General features: G+C 39.8%; 2 protein-coding genes across 4 annotated transcripts in view; both read left to right on the top strand.

Moving 5' to 3' along the window:
- The first annotated feature begins 1,626 nt into the window (after nt 1–1,626).
- Nucleotides 1,627–7,482, top strand: LOC111579533 (vimentin A2). Its single transcript, XM_023286834.3, has 9 exons — nt 1,627–2,260; nt 2,530–2,590; nt 4,662–4,757; nt 5,009–5,173; nt 6,010–6,135; nt 6,385–6,605; nt 6,725–6,768; nt 6,852–6,937; nt 7,057–7,482. Exons 1-9 carry the CDS (start codon nt 1,728–1,730, stop codon nt 7,096–7,098), a joined length of 1,374 nt encoding a protein of 457 aa, XP_023142602.1. The 5' UTR covers nt 1,627–1,727; the 3' UTR covers nt 7,099–7,482.
- A 9,680-nt stretch (nt 7,483–17,162) lies between these two features.
- The window catches only part of pde1cb (phosphodiesterase 1C, calmodulin-dependent b), a 124,449-nt gene continuing 120,681 nt past the window's right edge, over nt 17,163–20,930 (top strand). The window contains exon 1 of one of the 3 annotated variants that reach the window (XM_055014142.1): nt 17,163–17,694. In XM_055014142.1, the coding sequence (XP_054870117.1) occupies nt 17,433–17,694 (262 nt within the window). In that variant the 5' untranslated portion in view covers nt 17,163–17,432. The remainder of the gene's footprint in view (nt 17,695–20,930) is intronic. The other 2 variants (XM_055014144.1, XM_055014143.1) reach the window with 2 other exon arrangements.

The raw sequence follows: 20,930 nt of genomic DNA, 5'->3' as shown, positions 1-20,930 counted from the left end.
GTGTGTGTGTGTGTGCATGTGTGCATTTATTTTTATAGGTACATATTGACTGATAGATTTGCATGTCACACATGAAATCATTCTTGTGTGGACCAAAATATAGTACAAACAATAACACAAATGATTATTTTGAACAAAATGGCATAAAAACACATTGATTCTTACACGGGTCATTTTTGACCCACTTATGGAAGAGCGTAGGGTTCAATCTATCATGCATCTAAAAGTTCAAACTACATTTCTTTCTATAGCCTCTAATGCTTCTTAAAGCTCAGACTAGTGAGTAGCTGAGTTTCTCCCTGCACAGTCACATCTTAGGGGCAACATGCCAACTGCAGCCACCCTCACCCGCCAGGCAAAACTGGAAAAATCTCTGTGAAAGACACATTTGTGCATTCAGAGTGTTATCTTGTAAACAACGATCACAAAACTAAAACAGATGTTCCTTCATGACTTCTTCTTTTCATGTTTTTTTTTTAATAGAGCAGCATCCAGTCAGCAGCACCAGTGCAGTGTGGTTGGGAGGTGTAGAATGTCACTGGCTCAGCTCTGCTGCCCTGCATCTCCCTTCACAATCACTGGATCTCAGCAGGTCAGCAGCACTGCAGCACTGACAGCTCTGTATGCTGACAGAGAGACACGGAGGAAGGGAAACAAAGAGCATTTGCACTAAAAAGATCATCTCTGCCACTATATCTGATGTTTGCTTAGAATGTGCTGCAGGTCAGTCTGTGGAAAGAGTGAGGGTTACTAAACTGCAAACACGTGCTCTAAGGCTGTGGATAATGGGCGTGGATTGAGTGACTTTGATTTGTACCCCAATGCAACCTTTCTCTTCTTTTCTCTGAGGGTTACTATGTGAGATTATGAGAGACATGTGATGCTCCTAATTAGCAACTGTGAAGCTGCTGACTTGCTCATACTGTACTTCACTTTTTCAGTCAAGCTTGCCTCCACATGGCAAAAAATGCACACAATACCCTCATACACTCACACATGCACACGCACTAATAAACTGGTAAATCCTACTGATGTGTTTGGGTGACAATTTAGTTTTATGATGCAATGTTGCTGCTGCTGCTGCAAAAAAAAAAAAAAAAAATTAAAACAAAACATTTGAAAAAGGACAAACGGAGTGTGTTCATCCTGACAGGGAGACAAGACAAGAACTAACTTGGCTCAATGAATTAGCTGAAGATCATACTTTTTGCGGGCAAAACCATATTTCACCTCTCTCAGGGTAACACAAATACCATAGTTTCATTACAGTATACAATATAAAACATGCATCTCTCTGCACCAAAACTTTATCAGCAAGATGTTCTGTGCCCCAAATTGAGCTTTAGTAGTTTTTGGAGGTCACATGCGTCACTCATACAAGACTGGTAATTATAATCACAGGAACTACAGAATCTTAGATTTAACAGATCATGCCAGAACTCACATATCCACACCTTAATGTGCGCAAACAGCTGCCCTAAATATTGATCTAAAATCTGGATCTGAGGGCCTGGAAGACAAACGTGTGCGTGTTGCATTCTGTGATTGGGTTCTCAGTGTGTCACTCAAGTCACCGTGAAGTTATTTGCATAAGGAGGAGACTATAAATGAGTACTAGTTTAGGAAACGCCTTCCCAGGCGCACTCCACTGATGCTGTGAAGACAGGAGCGATACTTAACCGGCAACATTGCTCTTATCGCTGAGTGTGTGAAAAGAAACACGCAAGATGTCCTCCTATAATAGATCAGCTCCACATTCCTCCTACAAAAAGATGTTCGGAGGAGAGAGAGCCGCGGTCAGGAGCAGCTACTCGAGCCGTCAGTTCTCCAGCCCGGTGCGCTCCTCCCGGGTATCCTTCGGGCTCTCTTCAGCTCCGGTCATATACGCGATGAAGAACCAGAGGCTCCGGAGCAGCGCAGCCATGCCCCGGCTGGCCTCCGAGAACTTGGACTTCTCCCTGTCCGACGCCATAAACAGCGAGTTCATCACGAACCGCACCAACGAGAAGGCGCAGATGCAGTCGCTCAACGACCGCTTCGCCAACTACATCGACAAGGTCCGATTCCTGGAGCAGCAGAACAAGATCCTGCTGGCCGAGCTGGAGCAGCTGCGGGGGAAAGGCACGTCCCGGGTCGGAGATCTGTACGAAGACGAGATGCGGGAGCTGAGGCGCCAGGTGGACCAGCTCACCAACGAGAAGGCCCGGGTGGAAGTTCACCGGGACAACCTGGCCGACGACATCGACAGGCTGAGAGAGAAGTAGGAGGCGTGGCACTTCTCTGTTCTCACCTCCATGTGTTCGAGATCTAATCAATAATGCAATTCCCTTTGTTATTCATAATCATATCCTTCCACACAGGATCCACTTTGACCAGTTTCTAGTCATGAGTGTTAGCCGGGCGCTGCGCCAAAAGTCTTTCGTGCGTAAAGTGGCGAACAGTGACAGAACAAAAGATGGTTGTTGTTAAGGAGGGGGGAAGCCCCAGTAACAACTAAATTATGAATCTCCTTTTTGTCTGTGTGTGCAGGTTGCAGGATGAAATTGCCCAGCGGGAGGATGCTGAGGCAAACATGCAGAGCTTTAGACAGGTACAGTATGATCATAAATAAAATGTGGCATCAGACAAAACTGCAGATTTTTTGTAATAGATGTACATTTTGATAGTGATGAAAGTTATTGTCTTTGTGGTGCTGATGGCTCCTGAGCTCTGTACTGCCCCCGCCTTCTCAGCTACTCCTAGTTAAATAAGGGTTTAAACCCCCTTTGATATTGAAGAAATGATATTATCCTCACTTATCTGAAAAGAACTCAACTTCTAACAGCTATAAGGTGGAACTGTCCCATCCTCTCTTCTATATATGATCTCTATGTAATTATTACCCATTAGCTGCAGAGACAGGAATGCACTCTTCTGATGGCACAACAGCAGATTCTAGCCATGATCCAAAATAGCTGTAGAGCAGTGGCTGACCCTGGTCTGGTACAAAAGGCCAAGTTGTGGCTGTTGAGTTAAATCAGGCCTGCAATGAGAGGAGATCTCTTTAAGTCTGACTGGTCACAATGAATGAGCTGGAAACAAGTGCAACAACAGTGCGGGTCCAATGTGGTTATCAGAGCGAGAAGACAAGCCACCATGTGATCCGGCTGTCTCGTTGTGGGAGAACATCAGCACATCAGAATCTCACTTGTTATGGTCTTGTCAAAGATTGTTCCCTTTCACTGGGTTTATAATGAAGAGATGATGAGTCGTGCGAATAGTTGGAAGTGGGTGTCACGGTACCAAAAAAGGCCACAGAGTAATGTTTCACTCTACCATTGTTTAAGAAAAGCTTTTAGACTTACAATAAAATTACATTTTTCAGTGATCATACGCTTCTTAGGGCACACTTTAAGTTCTCCATACGTTGCCTGATGGTGACCTTGCCTATATGAATGGCAGGAAGGAAGTCCCTGTGGCCTGCTTCGGTGGCACACGGACAACTATGCAGGGCCCACGGCCGGCTGCTGCTCAGTCAGGCAGACAGTCACTCTTCCAGCCTCAGGCTTGTTTGGGAAACCCTGCTGAATAGCACACTTTGTTTGTGGCATTAGTGCAGGGGCAAAGCTGCTTCATTTGCTGATACCTCAATTACCAGCCTGCCAACGCCCTAACAGCACACCACAGTTAGTGTGTGTTTGCAAGAGACAATAAAATAGATATCAAGTATGTTGGTTTAAGAATAATAGAATGTTTTGCAGGCTCTGCACAAATTAGAGGAGGAGAACTGAATTTCTACTAAAGCAGTCAGTGGGGGAATATGAGGTAAAGAATGCAGTTAGGAAATAATTAATGGGATTAAGGATATCTTCAACAATGCTTTGTGTGTTGGGGTTCTCTGCAGTGCTTTTTTTACTGAGTCAAACAGGAATGGAAAAAAAAATTCACTGACTTTTGGGTAACCTTTTACCACAGATAAGGCATGCCAGACATGTAGAGTTTAATTTTCTTGTTTTGTTGTACAGGAAACAGCCCCAGACTCCATTTGACAAACTCCATCCTATTCATCATTTACACTGGATGTTATGACTTAATGTTTTAGTTTGTCTGTGTGTGGCTAACTTGGGGACAGATTATACACAACTAGGGAGCTTAATTGGAATACATTGTATTTTTTGATTTTTTGAGATGTTTTGCATGTAATATCAATCTGAAAAATGATTAGCAACCTTTAGCATTAAAGAAATGTGGATAAGAAAAGGTACAATGTTTTTCTCTGTGTACTGGAAGTAGTAGGACACAGTAGAAATACTAAAATATAGGACCTCAAAACAGTACTTCCATGCAGTCCTTGGGTAATTGTACTTACTTTTCACCTTTGCCAGTCTGCCTGTGATGCAGTCAGGAATCGTGGCTTAACAGCTGCTGTGCAGTGTATAACTCACAAGACAGCATCTACTCATCTGCTACCAACATCTGCAGTGACACAAGTCATGTGCCTATGGTTGATTTTTATTGGACGCATGTGTTTGTGACCTTGCCTGGCTACACAATGGGTCAGTTGTGTGAGTGCTCTTTACTGCATGTGAAAGAGCGCTTTTTCTCTGTGTCAGCAAACACATTGTGCATAATTCATGTCACCTTCACAAGTCACCTTATTAAGAGTCAGTGTTACGGCACAGGATGTGGACAATGCAGCCCTCGCCAGACTGGACCTGGAGCGGAAGGTAGAGTCACTCCAGGATGAAATCAACTTCCTCAAGAAGCTGCATGATGAGGTAAGCCTCTTTTTTGTGGCCAAAGCTGAATCACTCTGTTGCAGAAACACAGTGCATGTTGAAAGGCATCCTTAGAAAATTAGGCCAGATCATTTGAAATATTTGTTAATCTTCTCAAGTTCCAAACTGGACGGATTAGTATGCCGAAGCTTTTCTAACACATTCAGTAACATTGTAGAAAAGTATACAAAAGGACATTACAACAAGCAGTCTGTACTGTTTACATATGCTGACTCTTCTGATTGTGGCAGGAAATGCTGGAGCTGCAGAGCCAGATCCAGCAGCAGCAGCATGTGCAGGTGGACATGGAGATGGCTAAGCCCGACCTGACAGCAGCCCTGAGGGACGTCCGTCTGCAGTATGAGAACCTGGCCTCCAAGAACATCCAGGAATCAGAGGATTGGTACAAATCCAAGGTAAAAAAAAATAAAAAATGCAGCGTTTTGAACAGATGAAATTAATGTACAAGAAACTGTTAAGAAACCCCTAAAAATAAACTACAGCTGAAGTATATTCCTACCTTTAGCACATGTCAGATGAGATTTAAAGTGACTGTAACCAATATTATTATATTAACAATGAATCACATGACCACTTGTATGTCAAAGAGGTCGGTTGTTGTGATGAATCGATGGAGAATTATATCCTGATTCTGCTACCGGCCAAGCAGTGACTGGCTGCTGAACGCAGTGGAGTATTTAGCAGTATTTAACTCTACACCATCCTCTAGAATGAAGTCCCCGCCTCTTTTGGCACACACCGAAGCTCGAGCACACCAGCTCACCTATGACTGTTCAAGCACTGTCAAACTACTCTGTGCTGCACAATGTGGAGGCCATAGAAACCTTAATCCGAAAATCTGCAAACTGTTTTGGGAACAAATTTTCCTTTTCAACTTGAAAAGTGATGTCAGTATTGTGTTTATGGCATGTTTCAACCCAAAAAAAATCAACTTGTGTAGTTTTTAATTAAAGACCGAACACCAGTAAAACAGTTCTTCTTTCTTTATGATATTTTAGCATTGATAGAAAGGTCAGTAATTACATTATCGGTGCTGGTTCAGCCACCAGACAACTGAGTAATTCCTGCAAGCCTAAGTTGTGGTCATGTCTTTCATAATTTACACACTTCACACTATCTGTCATATTTGCTGTCTCTCAGCCACTGACTCATCATTTATTGAACAGCTGATTTCTCCGTTCTTTCCCTCTTGCTATCCGTCTCTCCTCCCTGTTGTCTCTGTGACTGTCAGTTTGCTGACCTCACTGAAGCTGCAGCCAGGAATAATGATGCTTTGAGAGTGGCCAAGCAGGAGGCCAATGACTACAGACGCCAAGTTCAAGCACTTACTTGTGAGGTCGATGCCCTCAAAGGAACTGTGAGTATGCGACCGCAGCTTACACAGTAGCATGCAAGATTCAGGCACAAGAAAAAGAAAAAAAACAGCATCTTCAACACACATAGCTGGAAGAAAATAAATTCCAGGCATATGATTAGTGACAAAGCAAAGAGTAAAACGTCCCTTGTTTTCATCCTCTTTTGAAACAAGTTATTTTCACTGCCTTTGTCTTCATTTGAAATGAGTTATTTTCACCATCTTTTTGTTCCTTCTTGGCTTCCGTCCCAGAATGAGTCCCTGGAGCGCCAGATGAGAGAGGTGGAGGAGAACTTCTCCTTGGAGACGGGCGGCTACCAGGATACCATCGGCCGTCTGGAGGAGGACATTCACAACATGAAGGACGAGATGGCCCGTCACCTCCGGGAGTACCAGGACCTCCTAAATGTCAAGATGGCCCTGGACATTGAGATCGCCACCTACAGGAAGCTGCTGGAAGGAGAGGAGAGCAGGTGACTGATGAAGCCTTTGTAGACATTAAAGCTGCCGTCTAGCTGACAGATGCAGGCACTCACTAGATTCCACAAAGCTGCAGATGTTAATGTGTGGGTTGTATTTTCTCCATGTGTAGAATCTCCACCCCTTTGCCAAACTTCTCATCTCTAAACCTGAGAGGTAAGATCACATTCTGCGTGTCAGTTCAGAAATGCCAGTATTATTTTGCCAGTCAATAACACACAACACTATTTTTTCCTTAGAAACAATGATGGATTCCAAACCCCATGTTGAGACAACAACAACCAAGAAAGTTCTCATCAAGACCATTGAAACCAGGGATGGTCAGGTAGAACACACTTGAAATGTTTTTTTCAAAAAATCGGTTAAATCATTTTCTTTCAGTTGTTTGAGTTCAGACATACCTCTAAATATTTCCTTTTTTCTGTCCTCTGTATCCTCGTTCAGGTGATCAATGAGTCAACCCAGAACCACGATGACATGGAGTAATAATGTCTTTGTTTTTGCCAAACAAATAACAAAAGTAATATGAAGAAACACATTTCCTTGGAGCTACAAGCAAGCAAACACACCACCAACACACAAAAAGACAGCTTCAAAAAGTGCCTTTCTATGTGATGACCCAGTAAGCCTGTTAGTTGACACAGACTGTATTTTGCTTCCTCCTCTGCTGAAAGTATTTTGTCACATTTGTTTAGACACAACAATGAAATCAGCACAACATAGCAATCCTCACTGAGGTCTACAAAAATCTTTCTTTGTAACCAAAGTAGTATTTTTGATCGACACAGCATGCACTCTACAGTAAAACCTGTATGCTAAAGATGTCACAATTACCTGTATGCAGCAATAAACCATGAAGACTGTAACCCAGGACTGTGTGCAAGGTGTAATACTTTGAGATACATTATAGTAACAAGAAGAGCACTCAGAGAGCGTAGTCCTCATCCCCCAATATAGCATTGTCAGAAATGCAGCATATTTAGTGCCGCTATCTCGCAATGATACAGAAATCTTTTAACAAATCTGTGGATCCAGACTAAAATCCACATCACTGCCAAAATCTAATGAGGTGGTCGCTGTGTCATTTCTGACCTGCCCTGAAAATTTCCGGTTAGTCTGTTTTTGAGTAATTGCACAGACAGATTCACAGAAGGACAAACGTACGCTGATCGTCACATAACTGCCATGTTACTTGGCGGGGTAATAAAGTAGCATTAGGCAAAACAGTTACTCACATGAAAATAGTGAACTGCATTGTTGACATTAAAGTCAAGGAGTGTAAGAGGTCTGTCCCACATTTTGATGCAGGAAGTGGTATCTTAGGCTGTTATTCATCTTAAATCCTTTTATTTTGCTCGATGAATGCATTAACTGTAAAACTGTTTACAAGTGCAAGAATTCAACTTGTGCAGTCAGTCTAAAAAAGTAAGTTTTTTTCTTAATAACATGACATGCGTTATGTGCTTAACTGATGTCAGGTTTGAGATGCTATGCACTACACATAATGGGGATACATTTGTTCATATTCAGAGGCTTCCACAAGGTCATGCTGCTGCTGCATCTCCAAAGTAACGAGACCCTGCTGCCAGCGTAAAGCTATTTCCATACACAAAGTAACACCTGTCAGTGTAATGCAAGCCCATGCCACCTCTATCTGTGGTCTCAGAAATGAATTACACAAACATTTTTGTAGTGCTTTTTGTACTGAACTGCATTGGGTTTTAAAGATCTGATAGTGACTTCTTAATTGTATTTTATTCAAGTTGGATCACTGCTTAACAGGAGAATGAAGTCAAGTCAGTTCTACAGCACAGGTTCACAGATAATGTTTTTTTTTTTAAGTGAGAAACCAAGTGGAATGACAGATATGAGTCATACCGAGGTGAGAGGTAGCAAAGGTTCAATTACATTATGAGAAAATAAGATTCAAATGAACAAAAAATGTTAGCTTTTAGTTGATCTTGAGGAGAAATTGTTTTGTCAGTGGCTGTTTGCGAGATGAAAACTTTTGGAAGGGAAGTCTTTAAATGCTCAAGAAAAAAAGAAATTTGAACATTTACAGTTCTGTGATAATTGTATGAACTCCATTTGCAGATGAAAGTCATGCGATATGGTTAACAGCTCTGAAACGGTTATTAAACTGACCACGAGGTAAGATTTTTAGCAATATGTTGAATAAATTAAGTGTCATCAGGATCAGATGACACTTAATAGGACAGATCCTATTTTGACAGCATGATCTGTCGAAAGAGTATTCAAATGTATGAGCATTGATGCTGCATAATGAGATGCAATGTGGAGTGCTGAAATGTAACAAAGTACATTTATTTATCTGCTGATGTAGTATTATTTTATACTTCACTTTAAAAAAAAGTGAACAAACACATGACTTGTTCATTAAGCTGTATAGGGGTATTAAATATAGCTCAATCTTAACATTACTGCATTACTAGTAATAATAAAATACTGTCATATCCAGTATAATAATAGTACATGAAGTCAATAAATATATCTAAACACAAAATCAGTCAAACAATTCAAACTTTAAGATTAATAAAATTCTAGAAATAATCAGTTTTATCAGTATGTATGAGCTCCAGCCCTGCACAATGGTACAAAAAAACTACAACTGATGGCTCATGAAGGTGCAATTATATTCTACTAGCATTTAATTTCAAAATATAGATAACCCTAAAGTGTATTTCAAGTGTAGTATTTCTTTAAGTTATGGACAGAAATGAATTAATCTTTTTTAATTGATATATCCAGTCCACAGAATAATTCATATGAAAGGACCAATGTCCTCTTCAGCATAATATCCATCCATCTATTATCGGGTTCTCCAGCTTCCTTCCACAGTCCAAAAGCATTCATCCATCCATTATCTAAACACTGCTTAATCCTCATTAGGGTTGTGGAGGGGGGCTGGAGTCTGTCCCAGATGATTTAGGGTGAAGGCAGGGGACACCTAGGACAGGTCATCAGTCTGTCACAGGGCTACATATAGAGACAGTCACAGACACATTCACACCTATGGACAGTTTAAAAGTACCAATTAACCTCGGCATGTTTTTGAACTGTGGGAGGAAGTTGGAGAACCCGGAGAAAGCCCACACATACACAGGGAGAACATGCAAACTCCATGCAGAAAGATCCTTGGCCCAGACCGGGATGGGAACTGGGGATATTCATGATGCAAGGTGACAGTGCTAACCACCGATCCACTGTTCAGCCCTCTTCGGCATAATAATCTTGGCAACATTAAATTCCATCTTTACAAAATCACACAGGTCAGAATGATAGCAAAATGTAGTTTGAACATTGCTGTCTCTGGGATGTAATAAAATAGTGTTGTCCTTCTGTATTTCCATTTTCTGCTCATTTTAATTTTTAATGTCATCAGAAAATATGAGGCTTTTTACTCTACTGTATTAAATTGACATCTACTGCATGCAAGATAAAAAGAACTACAGCTTTAGTACAATGTGCATTTTTATTAACAATAATAATTACAGTGACAGGGGCCATTCTGCGTACTAAGTACTTTAGTTTTGATGCTTAGTGCCTTTGTTTGCTATTATATGAAGCAAAGTAAAAGTTTAATTTCAACACCAGTATTGCAAATGTATTTCTACAGTGTGCTAACGTTGCATTTACTTAAGTAAATGATTTCGATATTTCTTCCAGAAAATAGACCTTATCACAGCAGGCTTGTCATAGCAGTGTAAAAACGAATCCACAACTTGTCGGCAAAAGCTTCAGTGTACCATATATAATTGTAATCACTGCCACTTAATTCTGACCAAAAACGGATTAACTGCATAGTGCCATAAATGCAGTGGACCTGCTTTGTGTGACTGCCATCTGTCGATGATTGGTGCAGCTGCAGCTGCAGCTTATATTTCACCAGAAGTAGCCAGGTATGGAGTCACAGGAGTGCCACAATAAAATATACAGAAATAAATAAATAAGGAAATAAATGTGTAAATATAAAAAATAAATAAATAAGGAAATAAATGTGTAAATATAAAGAGAAATAAATAAATAAGGAAATACATGTGTAAATATAAAGAGAAATAAATAAATAAGGATGTTCTTGTGTTGCAGGTGCATGGGCCAGACGTGGCCATCGAACAGGCGGGGGGGGGGAATGTGTAAATATAAAGAGAAATAAATAAAAGAATAAATAAATACATAAATAAAAAGGTAAATTTTGTCTCTGCTTTTCCCTATTCTCTTTTTTCCTTTTTTCCATTTTGTCATTGCCTTCTCCTTTTGTCATTGCTTTTTTCTTTTGTCATTGCTTTTTCCTCAGTCCACCAAGTAAAAGCAATGACAAAAGCCTTTGCTTTTACTTGGTGGACTGAGCTGTCAGTCAAATGGCTCTGGGTGGGGCTTTCTGTCCAGGGTGGGTAGTCAACACCTGATCACAGGATTCCTGTCTGACGGCAGCTCCTAGCACGGCTGAAGTGAAGTGATGTCACCGTGGCGCTTCGGCTGATTTTACCAGCAGACACCGAAAGGGCTCTAAAAGTTGGGTAAGTTAATGTTTATTTTCTTATTGGTGCCGGTTTTAATACACTTTATATACACCTGTAGTGTCAGATATAATTTGTACCATACACTGCAGATGGTGATGGAGTTTATTTGTGTGTTGACCAGAGAAGAGAGTTAGCATCCAGTAAATATTAGCTTTAATGTGAATCAGTGATGCTAACAGAGCTAGCTGCTCAGTCGTAGCCTTATTAAAGCTAACGTAGCATTAGGCTGACAATGTTTCTGTTAAGTTTCATGTAAACAGCTGAAGTGTGTTGTGTTAGTGTAATGTGGTACATTTAGTCTCTTGTTTGACTTACAACACTTATTTTCCTGACCTCCACATTTTTACCTTCCCTCTGAACTACAGTGTCCAACTCAAACTGATCTACATGAAAAACATCCCAACCTGGACACACAAAGGTCCACATCAGTGAAATTAAACTCAGTTCTTTCTCACCATTAAGGACTGGTGACCTGCAGCCCCTGCAACCCTATATAGGATAAAAGGTGGAGCTAATGGATGGATGACGACCTTTGTTGTAGTGCACAACATACACAAAATAATGAAACACAGTAGAATTAGATTTCTTTGTCGTCTCACCTTTTGCACCACTATAATAAGCAACCCCTCTTCCATAGTCTGAGAACGCCACTGTGGGTCCAGGATGGGACACAGACACACATGTTACTTCTCCATGACATGCTGTCTGCATCCTTCTCACCTTTAGACAGAGCGGAGCTTCACTGTGAGGGTGTTTATCCCCCCCAGATCCACCCACACCTCTGAAAGGCACCCTGACCCGAGTCCCACTGACAAGAACAGAGTTCAGTTGGAACCACACAACATCCATCCATCCATCCAGCCATCCATTTTCTACACTCGGCTTGATCCTCTGTAGGGTGACGCTGGGGCTGGAGCCTATCCCAGCCGACTCAGGGCGAAGGCAGAGATACCCTGGACAGCTCGCCAGTCCATCACAGGGCCACAAAAATATATCATTAAATTTAACTGATTCAAATAAAGTTGGAATAGATTGACCAGACATAATCACAACAGATTCATTCAAATAAAATCTGATCAGATCACATCCAACATAAATCCCAGTGTACAAATGAACTATATAAAATAAAGGAGGAGCAGCATGAGGAGGGGGAGGAAGACGATGAGGAGAGAGGAAAGATGGGGGTAGGGTGGCGGGCAACGTTGGAGGGGGGAAAGGAGGAGCAACAGGAGGAGGAGAGAGAGGAGAAGGGGAGAGATGTGGGGCAAGGCATGAAGGAGAAGGGGAAGAAACTGGAGGAGGAGAAAGAGGGGGTGGAAGGAGGAGCAACACTGCTGCTGCTGCTGTCAAGTCAAAGATACACACTGTGGGTTCCACCGATTGTTTTCCTCAATTTTTGGAGCACAGCTTCACTTATTTCTGCTCCTCAACACTGATAGAACAGAAGACCTATATGTGTGTATGTATGTCTTTTTTTTTCAAAAAAAGAAAATATCTGTAAAATGCTAATATAAATAAGTAAATACAGTGAAAATAGTGTAATTTTGAGGTCAAATGATGTCAAAGAATAAATTACCATTCATAAAAATACAGATTTTTGATGTGGACATTATTTACCAGTTATTTAAAGTTTTTTGTTTTCATTTAACCATTATTGTGCTGGTGTATACACTTACATTTAGAAATGCTGAGCTTTAATGATATAATAACAGTAATTGTTTGAAAAGTTACAACTGTTCAAAACGCTAATTTCTCACAGTGCTTCCGCCTCAACCACTAAAATACTAAATACACAGAACAGATTCAGTGCCAGTCACATGCAGCAGTGACGCATCTACACAGTAACACATGTTAATAAAATCATTTCACTGCAGCAAACCAAAATAACCACATCGTATTAAAATGAACTTTAAATGTGACTGTTTAAAAATAGGGTCTGAGCACCTTCAAATAATTATATTTTAGGTGATTTACAGTGAAGTCGAAGTCTAAACAGATACGTGAATTTACTACTTATTCTTGGTAAATTACTAAAAACTTTCAAATCTGCATTTTAATAGTATACCATTTGTATCCTTAATATACACAATTTTTCTTTCAAATACCAACAAATATCTACAAAGCAACAATTGTTTTTGTTCTTGAAATTTAAATATCCTCAATAAAACTGTGTAGTTTGATGGTCAAATGTTGTAAAAGAACAAATTACCATTCAAAACAATACAGATTTTTTAAAATATGTCCCTTATTCAAAGGTTTTGCCTGAATTATTCATTTAACATGAAAATTTATACTTTTTTAGTAATTATGTTATTTACCAAAATACAGACAATCTGTAAATTGTTCAAAAAACTGCAGCTAGAAAAAGTTCGTCTCATGGTACTTCCGCCTCAACCAGTAAATACTAAATACACAAAACAGATTCAGATTCAGTCACGTGCAGCAGTGATGCATCTACACAGTAACACATTAATAAAATCATTTCACTGGTGTCTCACCATCAAAGCAAATAACCACATCGTATTAAAATGAATTTTTAATGTGACAGTTTGCAAAGAGGGTCTGAGCACTTCCACCGATTTCTTCATCTTTCATGATACTGTGTGTACTGTGTTTACAAGATGCCACAGCCTTGGGTACCTTGACCAAGTCATGTGGAGCCAGCAACAGAACGTCTCCAAAATAAGCTCACAAACGTGGGCGCTTCTGTGAGAGTCTCTTGTTATTGTCCAGGTTAGAAACTGGAAATCATTCAGTCACTCTCACAGTTCGGTAAGAAAACAGAAAAACAGCTTCACTCGGAGAGAAAACTAACAACGTGAAGTTTAAGACTCCTAAATGATGACAAATGACAGATCCAACACAACAGCTGTTTGCCCGCTGACAGTCAGACACTGACTTCAGGTCAGTTCACACACAGGATCAGCTCTGAACTGAAAAGCACCTGATGCTCTGACAACAGCTTCTACCACATCGACTCAGCTGCTTTGTTTACACCTGCACGTTCTGATGTCATGACGTCCACCCCAACGCTTCTCCTAATACTTCCATCATCTCCATGGTTACCAAAAATACACATTTCAGTTATTTTGTGAAAAACGGGCCAGTAGCCATCTTTATCTAAAATCTTTAACCTTAAAATATAAAGAAATTATTTAACATGTTTTAAACCTTAAAATACATCAAAAATGATCTAAAACCCAAACAATCCTGTATAAAAATACAGATGTTTGATATGGACAGTATTCAGAGTTTTCTGTAAGCAGTGTAATTTTACAGCTACACACTATAAAAGAACTGTTTATTATTAGTAAAAATACAGATTTGTGGCATAGACATTATTTACGTATTTTCCCTACTGTCGAAGTCTGCACAGATAGCCTACATGATTTTATTTTTTATTTTATTTATATGCATATTTTATTTATTCTTTGTAAATTACTAAAAACTGTCAAATCTGCATTTTAATAGTATACTATTTGTATCCTTAATATGCATCATTTTTCTTTCAAATACCAGCAAATATCTACAAAGCAGCAATTGTTTTTGTCCTTGAAATTGAAATATCGTGAATAAAAACTGTAATATTTCCATCATCTCCATGATTATCAAAAATACACATTTCAGTAATTTTGTGAAAAATGGCCCAGTCATCATCTTTATCTAAAACCTTTAACCCTAAAATAGACAGAAATTATATATTATGTTGTGACCCAAAGTATAATGCTACCATGTTTAATCTACATTTTATGGAGAGAGAACGCATGAACTTGTTAGATCATGTTGAACAACATAGAATGCTGTGAGTTTTTGTCCTGACTTTGGGTATAACTGAAGTCTATCAGAATATCAGACACTGCTCCAGTGTTCGCAGGTTTAAATCAAACCAAATGAAGAGGTACACACAGGTATGAAATAATGTCTGGGCTCCTCAAAAATAAACAAATCAATAACACAACCGCTTGCTTTAATCTGTCTGAGTTATGACAATTTTAGAAAAAAAAAGGTTCAACCAATAAGCTACACTGAAATAGGAGAGTTACATTTTCCTTTGCAGTCAAAGGTATTTTTATTTACTGCTTCAAAAGTAATTGCTAGCAGAAACACAACTTCTCAAGTTGATTACTAATTAAAACAATATTATGCATAAATACAAGATAACGTTCCATATTATGTTGTACATACAGTCATGGAAAAAACTGTTAGTCACCCTTGTTTTCTTCAATTTCTTGTTCATTTTATTGCCTGGTACCACTAAAGGTACATTTTTTTAGACAAATATAATGATAACAAAAATAGCTCATAAGCGTTTAATTGAAGAGCTGATATCTAGCCATTTTACATGGTTTTCTTGATAGGGTTAGGGTTAGTTCTTCCTTCAATAGCTATGGCATTATAAAGATTAAGATAAAAATACTTTATTAATCCCCAGAAGGGAAATTCAGGTGTCCAGCAGCCCAGTGTGCGACATACATTCAGATTCATCCAACCAACCAAAAGTACTACCAAAAACAGTACTTTTAGAGGCATTCCATGTTTTCTTTTCTGTCTGTTTTAATCACACGATACACACAGAAGTTAATACTTGATTGCATAACCATTGTTTCTGATGACTGCAGCCATGCATCTTGACATGCTGTCCACCAGCTTCTGACATTATTCTGCTGTCACAGCAGCCCATTCCTGTTGCACAAAGTCAAACAAATTTGTTTAGTTTTTGGGCTTGTGGTTCTCCGTTTTGTGTTTGATGATTTTTCACAGGTTTTCAGTTGGATCTGGTGATGGAGCAGGCCAAGGCACGGTTCCAGTGCTCTGGTTCTCCATCCAGGCTTTAATCCTTTGATTGACCCAACATGGGTCAAAAGTGACCCAAATCCAATGGAAAATGAGTATCTCCTAACACACACTGCGCATCAAAGGGTTAACTGACCTTGCCGTGTGACAAGGGACAATGTCTTGTTGGAAAATCCAGTCATCGGAGGCAGGAAAGAGTTTTCCAGCTGATGGAAGAAGACTGTTTTCAAGAGTAGTCCTGTAGGTGACCTGGTTCATTTTCCCCTCCCACAGTTGCATTTGCCCTGTTCCACCCAGACTGAAACAACCCCAGATCGTCACGAATCAACCCCCGTGTTTTACTGTAGGAGCAAGACAGTCTGGTCTGTAGACTTCTCCAGGCTTCCTTCTAACCAGTAAGTTAGTTGGAGTGTGCATCAAAGGAAACTTGCATTCATCACTGAAGAGAATCTTAGCCCAATAATCAACAGTCCAATCCTTGTGATCCCCAGCAAAGAGACTTTCCTCTGCCTTTCCTTGATTAAGGGCTTCTTTCATGCCTTGTGTGATTTCAGACTAGCATTAAGATGCTTGAAGCTTCTGTTATAGGTTTTATTTCATCAGCTTAACTTTCTATATATATATTTTTTGTTTCAAAGTGTAGGTCTTTGATTTTGGAATATTATGCTGCTAATGGTTATTAGTTACTATAAATTGTCATGTGCAGATTGACATATGTGTGCATATTTCTTTCTTTCTTGCCACAGGCCCTTTTAAACGGATATGACCTGTTCAACCCTCCAGGGGATTAACAGAAGAAAAGACTTATTTAAAAAACTTTTGTATTGTTGTAATAATAACCATAGAGAGAAACTGACAGTCCAAAGATTCTGATAATTGCGTTGGTATTGTTCTGGTTATAATGAAACATTCACATCTTAGCGTGCAGACACTGCCAGGAGCTTCATAAAATCACATTTAAATTTACCTGAATGCGTCCAAATCTCGCGATTATTTCCCCCCAGATATATTAAAGACGCGATTTTGCCGAAGGAAATCTACAGGTAGCTTGTGATCCTAGAATAATCTATATTCACACCTGTCTAAAGCAGCGCAGGTGTATCTTTGTTCATTTTAATCGTGTGGGCTACTTGAGGGTTAATTAATGTCGCTTGTTTTCGCCTGCCTGTCCCGGGAGAGCCGTGTGTTTGTCGACAGAGCAACTTTCTCCATGTGACGTGTCTGTCGGAGGAAAATCGATGGAGACAGACTCCCGCTTCTGGTCCTTTATTCAGGTTTACAGCTCGTTGTTAGTTTCCTAAAAATGAAATTTAAAGCTCAAAACTGAAGAGTGACAGAAGCGAAGGTTGTTTTCAGAGCTCTGTTAACCGCGGAACAGCAACAACAACAAAAAAATGGAGTCAAGTTTGAACAGGTTTTGAGTAAAATGAAACAGAAACTTCGAGTAAACGACTCCGACTGAGGCGCTGAACTTTATTTTTGGTGATGGGCTCCGTGACTTCCGCTCTGACCAGGACCAGGAACGCGTTGGTCAAAGTGGGCTCGGAGCCGGAGAACCATGACCCGGAGAGGAGCCAGTCCGCTCCGGAGTCGGACCGGGTCAACAAGAAGAGCGCCCGGTTCAACGTGTCCAGCCAAGCCGGACGACAGAGCTCCCGGCAGTCGCTGTCCGAGGTCCTGAGCAGACAGGACTCGGACGGAGGGAAACAGAGCTCCAGGAGGAAGGCTGCTGAAGCTCCACAGGGCGGTGAGTCACTGTGCAGCTCTAAGGTCTCCTGCTTTAGCACATGTCATGTCATGTAAGTTATCCACCTGTTGGAGACCTCAGACCTGCTGCACAAACCACACACACATCAGCTACCGCCCAAGAATGAACTGTGACTGAAAGTAACACACATCAGTACATTCTCTCAGATACTGTACTACTCAAGTACTTTTCAGGTAGCTTACGTGTACGTTTGAGACACAGATATTTTTACATTTTACTTGAATATTTATTTACAGCCACAGATTTGTCATACAAAGTGTGTTGGACATTCTACAGAACAGTCAGATGTCTCTGAACCCGTCTCTTTTTCCAACATCCATCCATCCATTATCTATACACCACTTAATCCTCATTAGGGTGTCGGAGGGTCTGGAGTCTATCCCAGGTGATTTAGGATTAAGGCAGGGGACACCCTGAACAGGTCACCAGTCTATCACAGGGCTACACATAGAGACAATCACACTCACATTCACACCAACGGACAATTTAGAATCACCAGTTAACCTCAGCATGTTTTTGGACCGTGGGACAAAGCTGCAGAACCCGGAGAAAACCCACACATGCACAGAGAACAAGCAAACTCCATGCAGAAAGATCCCAGGTCCAGGCCAGGACACACAACTGTGGAGCTGCAAGGCGACCGTGCTAATCACCGAGCCACTGTGCATCCCCTGGTTCCAAAAACTCAACTTCATATTATTACACAACTCACTAGATTTATAAATGCACACAAAAGACAGCCTAATGATTTTTAAAAACCCCATTTATTTAAAGATGAAAACATTATTAGACTTTAATGCAGTAATGTTGCTATTTTATCATATAAATTAGAATTTCTTTTTTATTTTGCATCGCATATGTGATAGTTGTGTATGCATTATTGTACTTTAAATGTCAGAAAAAAAACCAACATGTTTTTGACCTCAAAACTTACACATGGCTGTACGGATGAGAACTTCTGTGTATCCTGGAATTCTATGGAACTGATCAAAAAACAAGTATTGACAAGTTGATGGCTCAAAGAGGTGCAGTTGTTCAAATAACGTACTATTTCAAAATGCATAAATTGTAACTCCCTTTGTTACTTACAGGTAAAAAAAAAATAGACATATCTATTTACTGACTCATGATAGGAATAGATTATTGTTAGGCATAATGATTTTCTGAAAATTAAATTTCACTTGTCATAGGTCACATATCTTTAGTTCAAAATAATAATTCAAAAATGTAGTATGAACATTGCTGCCACTATGTGGGACGTAATAGACAGTGTTGTGCTTGACTTGTGTTAGCATTTTATAATACTTCTCTAAATTTCAGTGAAAAATATTTTACTTTTTATTCTAATGCATTGATTCAACAAATACAAAATCAATGTTCAGTTAAAAAAAATCCATTGTGATGCATTTTACTACCTACCAGTATATAAACTTGTTGAAATATCCACTTTCACTAACTACAACTTCAGTACCACATGCATTTTTCATATCAGTAATAATGACAGTAATTGGTGTCATTCTGCATACAGATTTTTTTTCCTTTTGATACTTAGTATATTTGCTTACTAAAACTTGTGTTAAAGTAAAATTTAAAGACCTGTACTGCAAAGCATTTTTATAATGTGGCATTGCTGCATTTATGGATATGTGAAATGTCTTTCAGTGCTAGCAGAAAGTAGACTTTTTTACTGCAGGCACTTTAGCGCTGCAGGTCCCTTTGAATGCTAATCTTTAAGCGAATACACTTGTTTTATTTAATGTTATTCATTACACGGTGCTTTTCTCGCTGCACCATGCCACATGTCTACTGTGAAAAAGCTCTGCAGACTCAAGCTGAGTTTTGTCAGATTTTTTTCCCTTTCAATATGCTGTGGAGGAACTATTCAGAGTGTTTACTTAACAGTAGCAGGAGACCTATGACACAGTAGAAGCACTCAATTCAGTTTAAATTCAAGGTCTTCCATTCAGAATCTCACAGCACCACTTGATATTATGGCAGATATATGGAATGTACAAACGCTGCTTCTCTTAGTAGTTACTCGGTGCTTCCGTTGACATCTGTCAGTCATACTACTGACGGGCTTTTTTGCTGGCAAACTTGTGGCTTTACTTTGGATACTTTAGTTGACTCGTTCGTAACAACTAAAATTATCATAAATTGTACGTAAGTACAGCACCTGAGTGCATGTAGCTGTTACTTTACACCACTGACATGCATTCAGACATCTACGTTTGTACTGTTATCAACTGACGGTCAGACAATGTGGTCTTTTGACATAAAGTGGGAAAATTGAAGCTTGTGAATGCCAGTTAAAGTAAGCATACTACCAAATAGCCTCTCAGTTGGTCAATTTAGTAAATTCACCAAGTCTCTATTTTCACCATTTTCTCATGAAAGCAATATTTCTCCATTCTTTTGGAGCCTCGCTGTTGTGTTACTTTCTACTGCAGACCTCTGTGGTTCAGTTCGTGGGTTTGTCTATAGATGAGAGCAACTGGTCACTTCAGAGGGTTATGTGAATATGCTATTGAAAAAAAGGTATTCACTGAATGAATGCTGAGCTCTTTGAAGGCCAGCCTCAATGCAGCATATCTCCACTACCAAAGCATCTCTTTGATGTTTAAGATGTCCCCCAGACTGAAATAAGCAAAACTAACAGTCCTATTCATTTGAACAGATTCACATTAGAAACCTCAGTTTGGCAGAGATGTGGTTTGATTTTTTTACAGATATATGTACAAAATTTTAGTCAGTCAACTTGAGCTGTTTGGTCTATGCATAAATACCAAATATTTAAATACGGTGACTACACACTTTGACTGATTTCAGTTACAACTAAACTTGGTCTTTTTAAGGCAAGTTAATGCAAATGAACTGGTTAAGCTGTCATTTTGCTTAGCTGTGATGTTCTCATTAGGTACAGTGCAGTTTGTAATTCTGCATACAGTCAATGAGTACCATTCAGGTCAGATCTGCAGTACAGTCTGTGAAAACTTCCCTCAACTATTTTTATTAATAAATAATATCCATCATGTTTTTAATGGTTCTGACTTTCGTGTTCCTCTGTGTTTCTCTCAGTCCATCCTGTTTATCTTAACTCCACATCACTGCTGCCATCTCTAGTTCCAACTCCCTGCATGTCCGTCCCAGAGGAAAAAACCTCTCCCCGGTTGCCTCCTAAAATACCATCTGTACTGTGGCGTTTCCATGACCAT

The sequence above is a fragment of the Amphiprion ocellaris genome, chromosome 10 (assembly GCF_022539595.1).
Source record: "Amphiprion ocellaris isolate individual 3 ecotype Okinawa chromosome 10, ASM2253959v1, whole genome shotgun sequence".
Classification (NCBI taxonomy): domain Eukaryota; kingdom Metazoa; phylum Chordata; class Actinopteri; family Pomacentridae; genus Amphiprion; species Amphiprion ocellaris.
This window is presented reverse-complemented; position numbering and strand designations above follow the sequence as displayed.

Excerpts from the sequence above, each read along its gene's own strand:
- LOC111579533 (XM_023286834.3), top strand. The coding sequence starts at position 1,728 with ATGTCCTCCTATAATAGATCAGCTCCACATTCCTCCTACAAAAAGATG. Across the intron at positions 2,591-4,661 it reads ACATGCAGAGCTTTAGACAG|GATGTGGACAATGCAGCCCT; the intron begins GTACAGTATGAT and ends GTTACGGCACAG. Across the intron at positions 6,938-7,056 it reads TTGAAACCAGGGATGGTCAG|GTGATCAATGAGTCAACCCA; the intron begins GTAGAACACACT and ends ATCCTCGTTCAG.